This window comes from Centruroides sculpturatus, unplaced genomic scaffold (assembly GCF_000671375.1).
Source record: "Centruroides sculpturatus isolate CEXI.00-Female unplaced genomic scaffold, Cexi_2.0 scaffold505, whole genome shotgun sequence".
Lineage (NCBI taxonomy): Eukaryota > Metazoa > Arthropoda > Arachnida > Scorpiones > Buthidae > Centruroides > Centruroides sculpturatus.
The window spans coordinates 32,397-53,386 of NW_019384731.1; the positions used below are offsets into that span (position 1 = coordinate 32,397).

Here is a 20,990-nt window from a genome sequence, read left to right on the forward strand (position 1 = left end):
GAAAATTAAATAAAGAACATTATGTTAATTTAAGCGTACAGAAACGTTGCTGTTGTTTCAGCAAAGATCTTATTTTCACTTTACCGAGTGCCTAGTAGGTAATTTGCAGATTACCTAGATAATCTGCACATTACCTAGGTAATTTGAGAAATAGAACAATTTTAGCAACTTTAACGGATCACGCTAGTTAATCTGCAGATTAACGAGTTTCCGAGCTTTAGCGGTAACATATACAAATAACTGAAAATAAAATAATTTTTTAGTTCTTTTATTATAGAATTGTATTAATTCATCCTTTTATAGATTATATCTCGAATATATTTCATATATAAAATTAAAATATATTACCTTAATTATTCAAATTGAATATTTCTTCAATTTAACTGTAATTAAATTTCATAATGACATATATGCATTTTATAAACATTCTAATTCGCAATAAAATTTTAATATATTTTCCTAAAAAAAAATCTTACAAAAATTTCCCAAATTTTCTAGACAAAATCCAAAATAAATTTCCAATTTTATTCGCAATTTAATGAAATTTATAAGAGAAATTAATCCATAATTTTTGATTTAACACAACTATTATCAACGAGAAAACAAAATTTATTACAATATATAAACCATAATTCATTGGTAGGTTTGATTAGTGTCATAAAAATTTATATCAAGCAGGTTTGATCAATAAAGGAGAATTTAATATAAAACACTGCCAGAACCGGAAATAAAAATCCTATTATCCAGCACTTGTTAATACATAAAAAACATTTTAATTTTAGTTTTTTTTTGTTTTAAATATAAATTTAGTTGCACTTTTTCTCAGTCGATAGTTTTAGAAACTAGTGTTACATCGATTTTTGCGGAAAGGGGGGAGAAAGTCATGGTGATGAATGGTACAATCCCAAGATGAGGGTGATAAGTCGACTGTCTATTCACTCACCAGAAATATTATAATATAACACCAGTCCATATATATATATATATATATATATAGATTTTTCTGCTGGATGAGGCAATTTCTCTTTTATGTCATCAAGATTTCCAATTATAATTTATCTTTTACTATTTTAAATTTGATGTTAATATTTCTACTTTTTTAAGAGAACGAGTTACAAAAATAAAAGCTGTATCAAACAATTTATCAGTTCCAGGTAGTATTTAAAATTGCTAAGCCCAGTTATAGGCTGGGAAAGAGAGAGAATAAATCCTTTATTGACAAAATTTTTATTTTTAATCTGGGGAAAATAACTTTGTTAGTTTTCCTTTATTATATTTAAACCCAGAGTTGTATTGCAGGTGGTTGCCTAAGCAGTTTTCACTGTATATGGTCTCTAATGCTTGCTCACATGTTCCAGTTGGCAGGAATCATCATAAGTAAAGGTATTTGATTATATGCTGAATCAATTGAAAGTGAGGGGCTCATTGTATTCTAAAAGAAATTAAACTACAATCTGGAAAATGGCAAAACATTACAATTAGAGTCAACCCCCATAACACTGTTGATTATTCCATTTTATATGAATTCCATGTTGTACGAGTCACTTAGATTTTACAAATACATGTGCCGTATTTGTAAAATCTCACATATTTGTAAAATCTAAGTGACCCGTACAACATGGAATTCATATAAAACGGAATTATCAACAGTGTTATAGACTGTATTTACCTTTTTGTAATTTGTCTAACTATTGTATAGTATGTAGCAGAATGTTAAAAGTTTAAAAAAGTTATCAGCAATTTAGATCTGTGCAATTGTCATTGAATTGTTTTCTCTCTGCAGAAAATTTATATTTAAATATCTGTATTCCCATGTAGGCCTATACAGAGATTTTTTAAAATAAAATTAAATAATACATTTTTATTATTTTAATATAACACTGTTGTGTATTATGAAAAACACATAAATGTTTAAATAGAAATAAGCATTTTTTTTTTCTCCTTTGCTATTGTACTATCAGTTGTCCTCGTCCAAAACAATTTTGGATTCAAATGAAATTTTGAAAATTTCAACTATTACAGAAGCAATTTTTTTTAAATTGTTCTGGTTGAAATTCTATTAATACCATCAAAATGTATCCTTGTTGAACTACATTTTTGTGTATTTCNAAAATATTATATGGAATTCAACGAAAATGAAAATTTGCTTGATAATTCAACTACGCTTGTTGGAGAACAATAAAAACACTACACTCAACAAGCCACCAATAAAACTCAACTGCCTAACCTATAATCAAAGTCTCCTTTTAATTTGTTTTTAAAAAAAAGCGCTTGACAAACTTGCCCCGCATGCCGAAGTTGCCCCGGTCTCCCCTAATTATAATTATTTTTAAATATGATTAAATTTATATTAAAGTAATAAAATTGAGAGAATATTGTATTTTTATTATAATAAAAATTGATTTTTATAAATGAAAACGCCAATTATTAAAAAATTTAAAATAAAAAATTCATTTGATTTTTAATAAAAATTCAATCAATCTCGATTATATAATTTTAAATAAGTAAATTAAAACAATCAAATTTATTTTTAAAATAAGGCAAAATTCAATAAATTAATTCTCCTGTTAATATAAAAATTAATATTATAAATTATAGAAATTTATTTAAAAAATAATATAAAAATCACTTTTGTTCTCTCATTTTATTTATTTAAAAGAGATATTTTTGTTTTATAATTCAATAATTTAATAGTTATTTAGTAAATTTTTAACGTTTATCCTTTGAAAAGTAGTGCATTCTTTAATGAAGAGGCCTCAGAAAGTCAACTCACAGGTCTTATAGGCTTCTTGAAAGCTTGTGATTTGGCTTTCTGAGACCTTAATGATTACATTACCTACAAAATCTGTACTAATTAGTAATCATAGGATTTGTACTGAGCTTGGGTAGGGCCTCAACATGTCTGTGGCCCTAGAAAGAAAAAAAAAAATCTGCATCACTTATACCTAAACAGCTACAACACGAGCCCATTTAATTTTATATGCCATTATAAAATTAAAAACAGTATAAAGTATATCAACAGTTTATAATATAAATATATAGTTTATAAGATTAAAAATCACATAAACGATGTTAAAAATTGAATTACAATATTATTTTTAAAGCAAATTAAAGAAAAAAGATGACGAGAAAGGTTTTGCCAAACACGATGAACTACAAGAAGAATATTATGGTCCAGAAACTAAAGAAAAAGATAAAAATTGGAAGAGGTATTTAGAGCCAAACTGTCCTTGCTGCGATCTAACAAAACGGTATACAGTTGCTGTCCTTAGTTCTGTTGGCTTCCTTATCAGTTTTGGCATTCGTTGTAACATGGGAGTAGCCGTAGTCAAAATGGTATATAACTTCTTTATTTATTTATATACATATATTAATAATTTTATATTTATATTCTATTAATTCTTTTATAAATACTCTTCAAACAGTAAGCATTCCTTTATTACTTAAAATTTGTATATAAGACATAGAAACAATTTAAAATTGAGAATTTTCTTTAATTTATTTTTAAATTTAGAAAGATTAAAATGAAGTTAAATCACACAAAAATTATATGCATTTTTTGGAATATATAATTTTTTTTTAAAAGTTTAACTATAAATAAAGGAAGTGCAATATTCTTTATGAAATGTTCTGAAATACCACTAAAGTGTTTTTATGTTGGTTGTGGGTTTCGAGCCTGACCAACAGGTTGGTTGCGTGGAGTTTTCCGAATTTTTCCACGTCTAAAACCAAAATAGTTTTCCATAGAAAGTCCACTCGAGATGCACCACTTAGTAAATTACCCTCGTGTTGTGTTGCCTTATTCCAAAAATCCAATCCTATCTAACTTACATAAATTTGAAAAAAAGTCGTATATTATTTTGCACTATTAATTAAAAAACCCCATTAAAACTTATAGAAGATAAAAGCATTATCAAACATTATCTTAAAATTTTCCCTTAAAAAGTTTAATTTTTTATTGTATAAGACCAAAATCAAAGAGAACTTCTTAATGAAGTCCGTTTTATAGATGTTGTTCACAGATAATTAACGAATTTATTGATTTACTTTTCTTTTTACAAACTATCCCATAATTTTCTTATAAACAGATACTTTCACTTCAAAAAAACCCCCATTTTAATTCTTACAGCAGGCCAATACTACAAATACTTTACAGAATCATGGAATATGACGACGAATTTCCTCCCCCGCGTGAATCACATAGAAAATTTGATAATTATATTCCATTGGAATGTAAGGATTTCTACAAATTGAAAGGAAGGATTTTTGCATATTCCAAATTTGTATCCTAGCAATATGTGTTCGTGTTTGACACGACAACGCCCATTGGTGTGACGTGACTGAAAGAGGGAGGAGTGTCTCCTGTGCCTCGCCTGTTTGCGACAAATTATCTACGCTCCAGAAATATCCATCAAGTATTTCCATATAATTAATTCAATAGATTTGAATATAAATTAATGTAATTCCCAATGGATTCATCAAAAGAAAATAAAAATTAAGCGAATTTTTCAAAAAATTTAAATTAAAAAAATACAATAAAAATAAATAATACAATTAACTTATACATGACTAATTTTTAGCTTAAATTTTTTTATTTAATTCTAAAAATAATGCTCAAAATATCCCAAAAATTACTTACTTTTTTAAAGTTAAAAATTAATAAAAAGTATTGTTATAGTATGACGTATCACTAGTAAACCTGAGTATAAATATAATAATTTAATATAACTTTTAAAAAAATAAAACACGTGGGTGTTATTTAAAATCACACAAAACATTTATCTGTGAAGATCATTATTTTAGCCATTGGTAATGATTGAGTATGAAAGAGCTGCAGCACTCTTGTGTAAAAGATGGAGTCAATGTGTGACGTAGGACACTGGAGGCTGTTTTCAGCAGACTGCCTAGAAAGCGTTAATGTCTTTTACGAGCTGAAAGACACCGTTTCTCCATTAGGTTGCCAAAGCAGGGTATGGACTGAATGCTCCCATGGGATTGTTTGCCCAGATATCTGTTTTACATTATGTTGCCTTTTCTCCAACCCTCATTTCTCTTTCGCTCCCTCCGTTTTTATTTTATTTTATTTTTTTCAGCATAAGAAAAAAAATCAACTGCAGAAAATCGACTGGTTTTTATATCTTTTAAGCACCTTCATCTATAAGTAAATTTTTGTAAAATATAAATGAATAATAATAATGCTCTTACTTCTTAAATTTCAAAAGAAAATATTAAAAATTCATGTAATAATTTTTTAATAAAATGCGTATATAGGGGTACAGGAGGCCGCTTTTCGAACCCACATTACGTGATATTTGTATTGTACGACATTTAGGATCCTGAACTAAGATCCAGTATAGTTGAGACTCCCCGAAATGATGGTCCCCTTTTAAAAAATATTTTACACACCATTAAATTAGACGAATCGATAACGGATAATCGAACAAAGATATAATTTCTTTTAACTGATGATATCCGGAATTCTGTGTAAATCAATGCGACCCGGATAAAAATTCGATAGCAGGATTTTGTGAAAGGATCTCATTTCAGAGATCAATTGCAGGATCTCTAGATTCTCAATGGAGCGATAAAAACTGATCCGTATATTATGACAATAGGAAAAACAACAATAGAATCGTTCAGTTGAAGATGCTGACAAAACATATTGTCTTGTTATAGTGTCTCCAATAATACACAGTGTAACAAGCTCCATCCGATGCGAAGAATATAAATTTATGTAAAAAATGTATATGTGTTGTTTATATAATTCATATTATACATTAAAATATGATAAAGATAAAATTTTTTTATTAATTTTATTTTAAATTTTTAAATATTTAAAAAAATTATTGCATATTAATTTCTTTTATGGTGTTTTATATTATAATGATAATCTACATAATAACATACATACAATAATAATAATAATATAATAATGAGTCTCTTGCTAGTTGCCACTTTATCGAGGTCAGAGAGTTTAATAGTTATGAACCATAAAGTGATGCCGGCCGGTGAATAAGCTTCCAATAGGGCTACCCAAATATGGTGTGTAGGGAGAAACGAAGCAAAAACTGACCCACAAAGTAGAGTGGGCGACTGCTGAACAGCGTCAGAGGGGCCGATCTAGGTGATTCAGTGTCAGTCCATTACAAAGGCCGGAAAACCACGTAACAAATGGATTCAAGACGTAAACGAATTCATCGACCGTATCATCATAAAACATGAACAGACATGTCGGCATAAAGACAGACGCCACATAAATTCACAAGAGTACTGTTACTAAAACAAAGGCATGTTGATTAGGAAAGTATAATTATACACAGCAATCTTATCGCAGAAACAACATTGGTACGAATCAAACAGCAATTTATTGGCCATATACTGTACATAAAACACTAGATAATACACATTCTGTGATAATACTTCAACAAAACATTCATGAAAACTTACACAGCATAAAATACACATGAAAACATAAACACAATTACAAACCAATGACACTATATTAGCACATTTACAAATTTATTCCAAGAAACATACATAAGCACATATTTAGAGCCCATACAAAAATCACAAATTTCCAAAATAAACACATCTAAACAATTAGGAAAGCTTTATTATTTAAATACATATTGCCAAAATACATTCAACCAAAGTATACATTAGTCTTTTCTGTTGCACTCACTATAGCTACATATCATGGCATTCAAATACAATCCCAAACTGACAATTAAAACAAACAAATTATAAGCCTGCCTGGCAATAAGTAGCAATTAGGTCGACACAATACATTAAAAACAACAATACTACACTTAATGAAAAAGGTTAGGGAAATATTCAAATAAATTAAAACACACACACAGCACGAACAACACAATATGAAAATGCATGAATACTATGATACTTTCAAACAAAAACTAGTAGCCAAGAAGCAAAGACCTGTAACAAAATAAATTATTTTGGCAAGCTCACCATACAACTACAGCACAAAGAGCACAAAAAAGTCATAAAGTATTAGCCGCACTTGTGATGCAATCCAATCACACACAAAAATGAAACAAAGTGAATCAAAGAAAAAGAAAACAACATGCACAATACACTAATCATGCCTTGTGTCAAAAAATAATAATAATTAAAAGACAACATTCAAAATTTCTGGTATAAAATATTTACAACGCCAAACATTTTGCATACACAACCAACAATTTACAAGACAAAATTTCTTACACAAGGCTGATATCATTTACATAAAATTCAAAAATTAACATCAGTGATCCTATACAATACAGACCAATCACGTGCCTTACTACACGCTATAAAATACTTAATATATCATAAACACAATATAAAATGATACAGAACAACACAACATTCTTAGAGAACAACAGAAAAGATGTCGTAGAAACCACATGGAAATTACTCTTAGATTCAGTTCTTCTATCACAAATTCACAAACAACACGTATCATAATAAGAATTATAAGAAAGTATTTGACAGGTACTGTACAACTAAACAAAATACAGTATATCCAACATTTGTAAAAAACATAACGCAACTCTTGAAAACAATACTACACTTCAAACTTTACGACACATACATTGAAACAAACTAAACGTACATATTAAGAAATCTTCCAAGGACATTACTTAAATCCACTATAGTTCTGTCTGTCTTGAATCTACTGTCTACTAGTTTAAAAAATACTAAATACAAATACACAAATACAACACCGAACACAACAGAACAAAACAATACATATTATTTTATTTCCTGTATTTGGACGACATAAAAGTATGCATCCATACAAGCACAGCTAAGTCACCTATTAGATGTTATACACTTACTCCACTGATATTCAAATGTAATTTGGCCTAGGCAAGCGCAGAACACTTCAAATTGAAAACCGAACTGCAAAGAAAAATGATTATTTATTCGGAAATGAAGACGTCATTGAATCCTTGGGTGACGATGACGATGACGTCTATAAATATTTAGGATTCCAACAGGCCAAACTCACAGAACAAGCACAAAGAAAATAAAGAATAACAGAAGAATACAGCAGCAGATTAAACTCAGTACTAACAATACAACTGGAGCAAAACACATAATCATTTGGATCTAAACATTAGACACAACTGTAGCAACAAAGTGAAAAACGAACATTTAAGAAATATAAAGAAAAGTACTATCCAAGTCTTTTGCAAAATGGCTTGACTCTTCCTTGTAAACAGGAGGACAAGGCCTCACAGATATACTAACTCTTCATTATAAACAATACAGACATTACAAAAGTTTTTCTATGAAAAACAAGTATGTCACAATTACACAAAGTTCTTACAGAAAAAGAAAACAGTACAACATTAAACCTATTTAACACTGACGTGGATCCAAGAGTGTAAAGAGACACAGACACTAAGAAGTACTCCTAAGTCAACGGTAATTGTAAGGATCTCAATTAGGATTACGTTGACAAAACTGTGTCAAACTGCAGGCTGAATCTTTGGAGGACAAATATGGAGGATTCACAAGTATGATGTATGATAGGCATGGTGTATGATGCATATGATTGTCTCTTTTAAGTATGATGTATGATAGGCATCGTACATACATACACTACACAAAGTCTAGAAACATTAGGGCTTCACAACAGTACATACTTGTATATTACATTACAGAAGGAAGCCATACTAACACATGTCACAGGAAATTCTTAAACATACATGCATACACTTACAGCACATAAATAACAGCTTTTTCTGCAGATATGCCTTTACTACTATTGCTAGCACCGGTATCAATTAGACACCTAAAATGAGGCTTCCGTATTTCTATTCTTTTGATGACTTTGATTCTTTGACCAGAATTAAGTACTAGACAACACAATAATGTCAAAAAAAAGTCTACATTTTTGTCATTATCCTATCAATTTTGGACACAAGTAAGCTAAATTTTACATTTTTCACGTGATGTAATTTAGAAAAACGAAATTTAAAGTCGAATAAAAATGTATTAATGTTTGAATTAAATTCAGAAAAAAATTAAATATAGCCTATAAACTACACACTTTAAATAATATTTATAATATAATCTGAATTCGATACCCTTATTATATTATAGTAAAAATTACATATTTTAAGAACATAGAGACTGAAAACAGCGTAAACAAGCTACGAATGATACACATTCATTGGAGCATTATTGATTTTTCTATCTAATTTCATTCTCTAGTCAGGGAGAAGGAAACAAAATGCAAATACTTTTTGATTTAATAAAACAGAATATAGCACCTGCCACACACGAAGTACACAAGTATGATACTCTGACGTAGTTTATATTTATCATTATAAGTGAGGAGGGGGTGAAAACAAAATTGAGAATATTAAATTTTATATTTTAAATATTATTTTTCTCAAATATTTAAGATAAAAAGTAATTTCCTGTGATGAAAAAAAGAGGGAGAAACTTGTCGTCTATTCACTGACACACCAACTTCAATCGATCTTCATTAAAACTCTTAAAATCTTCTTCCTTTTCCATACGCATCCGCCCATTATCTTATAGCTACTGTACAGTAATTATCAACGGTGTTTTAAACATAAATACAGTAAAACGGAAACCAGCCAAAACAGGTTTTACTGTATTAGAAGTGGATTCCTTTTCTGTATAGATATATAGTCCACGGGTTAAACTTATTTAAAAATAGGAAAACTCCATTGTTTCCTGGTGTAGGAGCGTTGTATTAAAGTGCTGACGCCCTTGTATTTGTGTAGTGTAGGATAGAGTTAAAACTTGAGATTTCTGTTATAATTACGTTAGAAAGAGACATTATCATTGCTTCTGCTGGGGTGGTTGATGATGTCTAAGCAATGCGACTAATGCATCTGTCAGTTATTCGCCGCGTGACTGCCACCACTTTCAACATTATTAATGATTGATTCGTACGACCTCTGCTCTGTTTTGTCTCGTTATCTCTATTTCACGTGAATAAATGTCTCATTTTTCACGTCTTTTTTTCAGACTTTTATTCATATAATACAGGGTCGAAGCTCCTATATTTTACACAGTGATTGATCCCTAAACACTAGCACATTGTTAGAATTTTCGTATATATAAGAGGTGTGTAAAATTCTTATTCTTTTCTATGTAAGAATTTTCAAGCAGTAAAACCTGTGTAAACCATAATGAATATTTTTCCCAGTTTGGCAGGTTTCCGTTTTGAATAGGTTTAACGTAGAAAATAGTTCCGTTTCGAAGAATTTTTTCCGTTTAGGCTGGTTTTTGTTTTATTCAGGTTCCGCTTTTGACAGGTTTACAATATAATCTAAACAATTGAATTATCATTTGATTAAACTGATTTAAATAAGAAGAAATAAAAGAATTTAATGTTTGTAAGTTGAATCAGTTTAATGATTAAGATAAAAATACAGTGAAACCTGTATAAACCGGAATCACATAGTACCGAATATTTTTTCCCATTTGGGCAAGTTCCGTTTTGTACAGGTAATTTTATACGTTTCAAATCTTTTAAGTAGAGGTGCTTTATATTAAATTACAAGAGTAATTTTCGAGAAAGAAATAATGGGAAGAACTTAAATGGGAAAGTTTGGTGTAAGTGAATATCCTATTCGATTATCCTAAAAAGTTTTTATTAAATTATCTGCAAGATTATTTGCCTTTTTAAAAATTTTTTTCTAAAATTCGAGTATGGTTTTCTATAAAATAAAATCCTTCTTTGCATAATTTAAATAATGATTAAAGGATAGCCACAAAATCTACGCTAGTTAACAAGACATTTCCCAGTCTTTCGAACAAATTTGAATCTTTCTCACGTTCTTCTGAACGTTTCCTTTGATGTAAACGTCTGAAAATCATTAAAACAGCAGCTGTTTTTAGATCTTTGACTGTTGTAAACGAGTCGAGATTTTTCCTCATTGGCAACTTCTCCAAAGAGAATTATTCTATTGTTCTATTATCATTCTATTGTTGAATTATTCTATTGTTCCTATATCTATTGTTAAGTCTGGTTTTGGAGGAGGTGGCAACTTTACATTAGCTCCATATACAATTTGTCGTCGAAATAGTCTATAAGAGATCATGATCCTAGTCTCTAATCTCTAAGAGAGTTTCGAAGATATCCGGATCCTAGTGCCTAAGATATCATGATCTTATTTGTTAAGAGATTCTCCAAGACATGCTAATCCTAGTCTCTTAGAGAGTATCTAAGATATCCTGATCCTAGTCTCTAAAACAACCTTTTCTAACAGAGTATCTAAGAAACCTAAAATATTCTGGATAAAATATCAGGCATAAGAACTTTGTAGTTAAACTTTAAAACTATATTTTAATTATTTTATAAATAATTAACTTATGGGTTTTTTCGAATAATACGAAATGCTTATAAACGTATAAAGAATCTATAAAGTGAGCAAAGGAATTTGCAATATCTTAGCAACATTTTAAGCACATTTGTGAATATTTTCAGATAAAAAATATGTTGTAATATAAACAATATTTATTCATAATAATATTTCGTAATTAAATTTATAAAACAGTGTTTACTTTTCATAAAATTAAGCATAAATCGATTCGTCCTCTTTCACAAGTTCAGTGTCTTAATTTGAGCTTACGTACGTGTAAATCTGCCGTAAAATAAATTGTCCTCTTTCACAAGTTTAACGTCGTAATTTAATATTACGTTCCTGAAATCCGTCGTAAAGCGAGCGGTCATAATGTATAAATAAATATACAGTATATTAATACGATGAATTAATTACTATACTGTTAAGTTTCATTATAATTATCGAATTTATAATATATTTTCTTCATAAAAATCTAAATATTATTACGTAGATAGTTTGTATTATATTCCTTATTTTATATACTGTATTTTATATATTCTATATTAATGTAGAATTAAATGTAATTTATTCTAACGGTCTCTATATTAAAATGATACAAATATAATGTAGCACTTCATTATTATTATTAATGATCGTTAAGTAAATTATGCGAAAGTGATACACGTACAAATAAAATTATACGATTCACAAGGTTGGTGTATGGAAATAAAAGAAGAATGAATTATGGATAATGCATTTACTGTACCAGTGAATACAGCAGACTAATGCTACTTTTATTCCTGTTTCGTGCATTAAGCAATACATCAAAGTCAATTTATATAAATAACGCATTTATTGGAGAATAATGAATATCCTTTATGATTTTTTGAACTTTACCCCAAGAAGAATCACCCCAATTTTAAGTTCTGAAGCATGTAAGAAACCATAAACCTTTGGGAATACACTTCAAAAGCACTTCGGACTGTAAAGAATATCCTGAATTAAGAATATAATGAATAATAAGTAGTATAAAATACAGTAAAACCTATCTAGAACGAAACCTTAATAAGACGGAAACCTGCCCAAACGGAAAATTCTTTGGAAAGGAGAGATTTTCTGTTCAAAATGCAAACTTGTCAAACCGGAAAAGATATTCGATACCGTGCGATTCCGGTTTACGAGGTTTTATTGCATTCTCTATTAATTATTCTTTATTAATAAATCCTAATAATTTATACGTATAATTCTTATTCTCATCGAATTCTTCCATGCTTTATAAAGTGGGATATTTCTTAACTTTAGTATATTCTTTGTTCTATTCAAACACTTTATGTACGAATTTTAATTTGTAAAATTTAATATTATAGATTCATTTTAAATAATATACAGTATTCTCAGTTATAGAAAGTATACATAGACTATATATAGGATATTTCCGAATATTCATTTATATATTCGTTCTTAAGCTATATATTAATGTGGATGAAGCACAAATGTACAGTACTTTTAGAATTATACAGGGGGACCTAAAAGTTAGTTAACCGTGTTTTGTACAAGAAAGTCAGCAATTTTTACAAGGAATTAGTGTGAAAACATTGTAGTAATTTTGTGTTTTAAAGAGGAATCTTATTTTTAAAAAAATATATTTTTGAACAAACAAAATGTTTGAATAACACAATAAATGTTATTTAAACATTTATTTACTTCAAACAATTTACAATTTATTGTATTTGTCAGAGAACTTTCTCTGACAATTAAAATTTTATGTTTATTTTAGACACTAAGAGCCTTAACGTTTCTCAAGAGATTTAATATTCGTCATTATCCACAATCATTATGAATGTAACATGTAACCTAAAGACAAATGCTCTATTAACTAAAATTTTGTTTCTATTTAAAATAATTACTGTAAAATTACAGTAGTAACTTTGTAATTTTAATATTTACGTGTAGTGCAAGTTCTATTCTTTTGCTATTAAGCGTTTAAAAATTTTACATTAAAACATTTTCATTTACATCTTAATAAGCGCATTGAAATATGAAATAAGGGAGTATAGAAATTAAATGATAGAGCATTACGCCAAAAAGAAGTAATTTTTATATTGTTTATTTAATGCAGCCTACAAAACAATTTAGAAAGAAATATGTAAAGCCCGGATTCCCAGAGCAATAGACTGCGCTGGAGATTCGGGTTCGAGCCCGAGCGAATCACAAGAATTTCTTCAGGGGATGGTTTATCCTAAATATGTCAAGCCACATCTCTTACCACCTAGTCATCTCCATTGTGGGCCTGACAGGGCCCATAATAGGCATGAAAAGATACCTTTTTAAAGGCTGTCTTAGTGCCCACAGGGCACTAAGACAGCCTTTAAAAAGGTATCTTTATCTCGTAGTAATTAAATTACAACAAATTAAAAATTTGAATTGATCCTTTCATAGGAATCAGCCCAGTTTAATTTATAATTTTATATATTTTGAAAAACATGGCCTTTGTTTTTTTTTTAAATCTAAAGATTTAAATTAATTTATTTGATTGTAGAAAAGGGCTGGCAGAATTACATTTTAATAAAATATAAAATTCATCTGGATACGAGTCCAAGTTTACTTGCCATGTCTAATCACCAGGAACAACTATTTCTATTGCAGAGACAACCTTTCTTTAGAGGCTATGCCTCTGCACGAATATGTAAAACAGTTTAAAATGTCCACAGGTGACAATCCCAACACAATTAAAAATATAATATTTGTTTGTAGAAATGGGCTGGCAGAATTACAGGTGATTAGACATGGCAAGTAAACTTGGACTCGTATCCAGATGAATTTTATATTTTATTAAAAAAAAAATAATAATAATTTATTTGAATTAAATTAAATATTTCCATTTTAACACCAGGAGGCAAAAACACTTTACCCTCCCTGGTGTTTAAAATATGCATGGATTTTTAACAGGAAAAAAAAAATCATAATTTACCAAATAAAATACGAGAATATGCTTAACTTAGAATAAAAAATTGAATATATTTTTTCAAATAAAATTATTATTTTATAATTATTATATTATTGAATGGCACGGGATGACCTTTTAGAAAAATTCAATTTGAATTTCAAATTTCTAAAATAAAAAAATTTTATCCGATACACGAAAATTTTGTATATTTTAACGTTATATAAACATTATTGTATTGTATAATAACGTACATTAATTTATATCTGACAGTATTTATCTTTAATCACGCGTGCCGCCATTGGATAAATCATTTTAATCCTTATCAAAGCTATTAATATTCTGGACGAGTTACTCAGTATCTATTAAAAATAATACAGTTTTATTTCCTGGAAGACCATTAAGAGATCAAACCAAACCAGGCATTAATTATACAGTAGATGTTATAATTTAGTAAAGTCCTTCGTGTCTTTCGGGATTCTTCACTTGTTTCTTCAAATGAACAGCTGAATGAGGTCACGTGCAGCCGAAAATCGTATTTTAATAATTGAGAAAATATAAGCCACAGAAGGGCTCATTAAAATGCTTAAGGGGAATTGGCGATTGACTGAATTGCTTTGGTTTACATTCTGTAAGCAGAACAATTTGTGGATTTAATGAGAGAACCAAACAATTACACGGTTCCATTTCACAGCATCTATAAAAAAGGAATTGTTTTCTAACACATTAAGATTCTAGATAAAAGGAAATGTTTAGTTTTTATTTAAATCTTATAAATTTATTAAATTTTAAAAGAATATTCTTCTTTAAATTTATTAAATTATTGATAAATTTCTACTTTAACACATTAAAATTCTAGATAAAGAAAAAAATCCAGTATTTTCTTCTAGAATTTTAATTCCTTAAATCAATAAATTTTTATCAATTTAAAGAATAATCTGTAAAATTCTCCAAATTATCTTTAAATTTATTAAATTGATGACAATTTATTGACTTAAGGAATTAAAATTTTATTTTTTCTTTATCTAGAATTTTAATGAGTTAAAGTAAAAATTTATTATCAGTTTAATAAATTTAAAGAATATTTTAGTGGATTTTTAAAGCTGTTTTCGTACGAAAAGAAAATATTTATTTATATTTTACGAAGGAAACTTTTATATAAAAAAAAAATATAGAATTTCTTTTTCTTCTTCCTCAGGAACCTGAATTAAATTGGACAAAAACGACAATTGGAGTTGTAGATTCATCATTTTTCTGGGGGTATCTAGTTACACAGATACCTGGAGGTTTTTTAGCTGCAAAATTTCCAGCTAATAGGTGAGTTACCTGTTAGAAAATAAATTCAATTTATTTTAATACATTTTGGTATAAATTTATTTAAAATTTTAAAAATTTGTTTAGGGTCTTTGGTACTGCTATAGCAACATCAGCATTTCTAAATATGTTGCTACCTGGTTCAGCTAAAGTACATCCTGCTTTAGCAATTGTTGTCAGGATATTACAAGGTTTAGTAGAAGTAAGTGCCACTAATTCAATGTAATGCATTAAATATATTGTATCAAAGAAAATAAGCTTCAAATTTACGAAACTTTAATTAGAATTAATACATTAATTGTAAGAGATATTTGTAAGGTAAAATTCTATTGGTCGAGATAAAACACGAAACTGTTTCATTTACCAAATTTCTCCGTTCTACTTCCCTCAGACTTGCACAAGACTTCTAATAAACACTATCGAGCGCATCAAGCTTTATTGAAAGCAAGACACTATTACTTTAGCCGAACAATAGTTTTATCCCATGAGTCAGTAGAAGTGATAAATGGACGTTTCTATAGCAACCAATGCCTTCCCCATCAGTTTGCAAACATGATAACGGAAAGTGACGTCACTCGCTAAGCAACATGATGCAGTCAGTGTTAAACAGGGCAAGTAAATGACAGCCATTGCAATAAAATTGTTAACGATAAGTTTAGATGTTGAAGTAGTTCCTTCCTGTTCGACTTCTTTTACAATAGATGTTAATGGTTATGGAATGGACCCGTGATTCTGGTATAGTGCGTTACTAAAATTGCCCTTTGATATTTTATGAGCCTTCTTTTAAGTATAAAATCGTGTTATCGAGTAAAATATTGATGATTTTTGGCAATTTTTCAGTCTAAATAACCTCACGTAGGTCTACGTCCGAGAATATTGTTGAGCGATTGTAACCTCTGTACTCATTTAAAATGATGTAGCTACAATATAAAATTTGAATAAATTCACACAAAATAGATGAAATTTTATGTTTACATTCGCTTTGCCGCATTTTCGTAGATAAATATAAGAAGAAAAGCAATCAGATATAAGCGAATCTCTTGTCATAGTTGTCATTTGACAATGGTTACTGGTTACATTAGCCATGGTCCTCTTGTAATCCTTATTCCCATTCGTAGAGACTTCATAATGGAAATTGATGTCTTTTTGCGTGAAATGTTGTGTTACACGGATTTTAGTCATGAGCGATTATTGGGTAGGAACAATTGTTCTTGATCCTTCCATAGGGAAACTCTTATTTGATGAAAAGCGGAAACCCCAAGATGAATGATGACTAACCAAATATATTAAAATTCCCCTCTTTTGTTAAACGCTTTACATATTCATAATTGTTATTAAAACATACATAAAAACCTTTATAGACGTTTTTTTCCTCGTTTAAAGGGTGTGACGTATCCAGCGTGCCACGGAATTTGGAGACATTGGGCACCTCCAATTGAAAGAAGTCGTTTAGCGACCCTTGCATTCTGTGGTTCGTATTATTAAATATTTTAATATTTCTAATAATTAGAGAGTAAAATTTTATATTTAATATTTTAAACAAAATCTGAAGTAATTTATGTTTTTATTACAGGTTCGTATGCAGGAGCTGTGGTTGGTATGCCTCTATGTGGCATGCTAACAGATTATGTGGGATGGCAGGCGTGCTTCTATTTTTATGGTAAAATGAAAACATTTTGAGTATATAAAATTTAATTTATTAATTAGTCATGTATTAAATAATTCATATTCAAATTAAATAATCATTCAATTATTAAACTTTAAATGAATTGTAATACAGCCAAATCTCTGAACAACGGCCACTAATGGAATAAAATGGCCACAGTTTGGAGGTTATTTTGTATGCATTTTTGTTAAAAGAAAAAAATTCTTGAAAAAAATGGTCGTTGTTGGGAGGTGGCTGTGTTTGAAGGTTCTACTGTAATAATAATAATTGCATTTTTATGAATATAACGAATTTAATCTTCTTAATTTTAATATATTACAGTTACATTAAATTATTTTAAAAAGATTAAATAACAAAATTAGATAGATTAAATTCGTTTTATTTATAAAAATGCAAATGTTATTATAGCCAAACTTTCAATAACGGCCATTTTTCAGAAATTTTTTTAGGTTTACACATAATAGACTATAGCATTAATATTATACTTTAAACAGTACGATAAAAAATAATTTACATAATTTATATTATCAAATTTTTCGATTTAGCATCATACAATTAATTAAAATATTAAAAATAATATATCTAATGCTTTAATATTCATTAGAGAACACCTAGATTAGTGTTTCTTAACCTTTGTAGTTTTGGCACCCCTTAAATCTCAAAATACGTCCTTGCACCCTTGAAAATTGTGTTCAAGGTGGCAAAGGTAGAGAGGGTGGTAAATTTACACTTTACTGTGGACTCTGAGAGTACAGTTGAGTCAAATTTCTATAGTTTAAGACAGATTTAAATTTTATATTACACGTCTAAAGTTTAAAAACCTATCGTTACTACTCGCATCTACAGGGGTGCATGCACCCCAGGTTAAGAAACAGTGACTTAGACGACACTTCAGAACAGACTTTCACATAGATTAATTATATGAAATATATGGTAATCTATACAACTTATCTATGTGAATGATTATACATTTGCATAAGTTAAATTAGTGTAAAAAATATATAATTTTGACTACAAATTTCTCCCAATTTACGAACTGGTGACGCACTTAATTAACATTTAGATATTAAATTTAATCCCCGAATGACTTAATTATCATTTAAATTGATACAAAAACATGAAATTAATAAATTAAAATGTATTTAAATTAAATTCTTTCATAAACAATCTTATTGTAGCGCATATATTCTTTAGTAAACACAGACCACTATAAACTAAATAAACTTATACAGAAATTAATTTAAAGCTTGTTCACGTAGAAAATTTTAGTAACTAAAATTTCATATAATTTAATTAATTCTGTTCACGTTTCATATTTATTAAGAAAAGTTTTAAAATGGCGCTGTTTACCCATCTCGTAACAAATTTAAATAACAATTAAAATGTTTCTGTTTACAGCAGCCATTAAATAATGGAAGTTATTAATTAATTAATTATATTTATAGGATTCGCCGGACTAATTTGGTATATTTTCTGGATGTGGTTGACATTCGAGAAGCCATCAAAACATCCAACAATTACTCAAGAAGAACTAATCTACATTGAAAACAGTTTAGGACACGTCGCTCATACATCACCCACGGTTAGCAGTCAATATTAAATAATATACATAAACTACTGTAGAATTAATTGTGACATCATTGTTAATTATAATATTCATTTATGCGTTATTATTCCTTTCTGTTCAGTGCAGTAAGGAGTTAATAAATTTAAACCGTTTCTGTACAGAATTATAGAAGGATGAAACTGGAAAATATGAGCGAAATTGCGAACTTTTTATATAAAATTTTTAAATTTCTGCCCTTTATATATGAAATTAAATAAATAAAACATATAAATTAATGTTAAATTCCAACCTCCAAACTCCTTAGCAGGAATTTTGCATCTCATTATTCACTGGACCCACACCGTTTTGTTTTTGTATAACACGAGATGGTTTGTAAGTTAACTATTAACTACTTAATTTTAATTAGAAAACCCCTTTCTCCAATTAAAAATGGAGAAGAAGCCTTTTTTCATTATATAGAAGGTAGTTAGAGAATTATATAATATGTCTCAGAAAAATAAATAATTCACTCCTTTCCAATATGTAACAGCCAGGAATGAATACACTCTTATAAACAATATTATCACAGATAAAATTCAAACAGTTGCAATGGACAGATGGAAAGAATAAACCCATTGGGTTAGTCTACTATGAGAAAATAGATGTTGACATCAGTTTCTGTACATAAATTGTAAATTTGGATACAAAAACAACTGACCACACTCTCAAGAAGAAGAGAAGAGAGTTTAAATATTTTTATACGAAGAGAACTTACTCAAAAAGTAAAGAGAAATATCTTTCAAAGTTTATTCTATTTATTTACATATCTTAAAATAATAATTACGACAAATAAATATATAAGAACACCTAGATAATTTGTTTAGTGTAAATTGTATACAGTTCTATCATTCTCCCAGGCGCAGCAACTATTGATTAAAACGTTTCAGTTAGAATATATCTAGAAATTTAATCAGAAATCTGTTAAATTTCAATCAGTACAATAAATTTAATCTGAAATATTTCTTACTCTTGAAAAATTCTAGTTGTTAGAATATATTAAATTACGAGATACATTAACAACTTAAGAAAATTCTATCTTTTGTTTTAGGACAATTACTTTTATCAAGCCGACAGAAGTTCGTGTTTACATATCTTAATTCCAATATTTTGTAGATATAATTATAATAATGAGGATAAATGAAAGATAATATAGTAAATTCTTATCCGCTGAACAATTGAATACATTTAAATTATATTTTTCTTTGATATTCTTTGAGTTTGGTCCTTGCATCAGAAGCAACAATGATACGAATAACCATCCTTCTCTTATCTTCTTCCTTCATCTTAAAGAATCAATAACAGAAGAGTAAATTTAATATAAAAATCATTTTTATATAGAAACTACAGATTATATTTTATACATATATTAGGGTAAACCACGAGAGAACACGTGTACTTAGTGTATAAACTGAAAGGTGGTGCCACGTGGAGGTGTATTGTATTTGTTGAAAGATACGCTTGCTGTGTGTGCTATTCACACGCTTCTGTTGTTCAAATAATAAGATGTTTTCTTATCAATTGAACACAAGAACAGAGAAAGTATGCAAGAGAAAACAACTACCAGAACTTCCTGGTTTATCCTAATATCTAACTCTAGTTTACCCTATGTATTACAATACATATATTTTAATGAAAAACTGTTTTCTTTAGCTCAAAACGACTCCGTGGAAGGAGATGTTCACTTCAATGCCTGTTTATGCCATCATCATTGCCAATTTTTGCAGAAGTTGGACATTCTACATGTTGATCATATCTCAGCCAACATATTTTCGTGAAGTAATTAAATACGATCTGGACAAGGTGCACATTTAATTGTTGATTCACACGGTACAATTTTTAAGTGAATTTTTGAATATAAAAATTGTAATTAAATATATTGATATATTTACAGTCTGGTATTGTAGGAGCTTTACCTCATCTTGTAATGACTATAATTGTACCGTTCGGAGGCCAACTAGCAGATTTACTACGGAAACGAGAAATTCTTACAACAACGTCTGTCAGAAAAATCTTCAACTGTGGAGGTTAGTTTAAAATTAATTACGTATTTGTGAGGTAATAATAAATGTATGTCAATATTAGTTTACAAATATGTGATTATTATAGATTTATATTAATTTGAAA

At 28.6% G+C, this 20,990-nt stretch overlaps 1 protein-coding gene across 1 annotated transcript in view; it reads left to right on the forward strand.

Moving 5' to 3' along the window:
- LOC111628208 (vesicular glutamate transporter 1-like) overlaps positions 1 to 20,990 on the forward strand; it is a 29,170-nt gene that overhangs the window by 3,986 nt on the left and 4,194 nt on the right. Inside the window, exons 2-9 of the mRNA XM_023371948.1 lie at positions 3,105 to 3,336; positions 15,479 to 15,597; positions 15,682 to 15,796; positions 16,978 to 17,065; positions 17,168 to 17,254; positions 18,706 to 18,842; positions 20,517 to 20,666; positions 20,758 to 20,890. Of these exons, the coding sequence (XP_023227716.1) occupies positions 3,105 to 3,336; positions 15,479 to 15,597; positions 15,682 to 15,796; positions 16,978 to 17,065; positions 17,168 to 17,254; positions 18,706 to 18,842; positions 20,517 to 20,666; positions 20,758 to 20,890 (1,061 nt within the window). The remainder of the gene's footprint in view (positions 1 to 3,104; positions 3,337 to 15,478; positions 15,598 to 15,681; positions 15,797 to 16,977; positions 17,066 to 17,167; positions 17,255 to 18,705; positions 18,843 to 20,516; positions 20,667 to 20,757; positions 20,891 to 20,990) is intronic.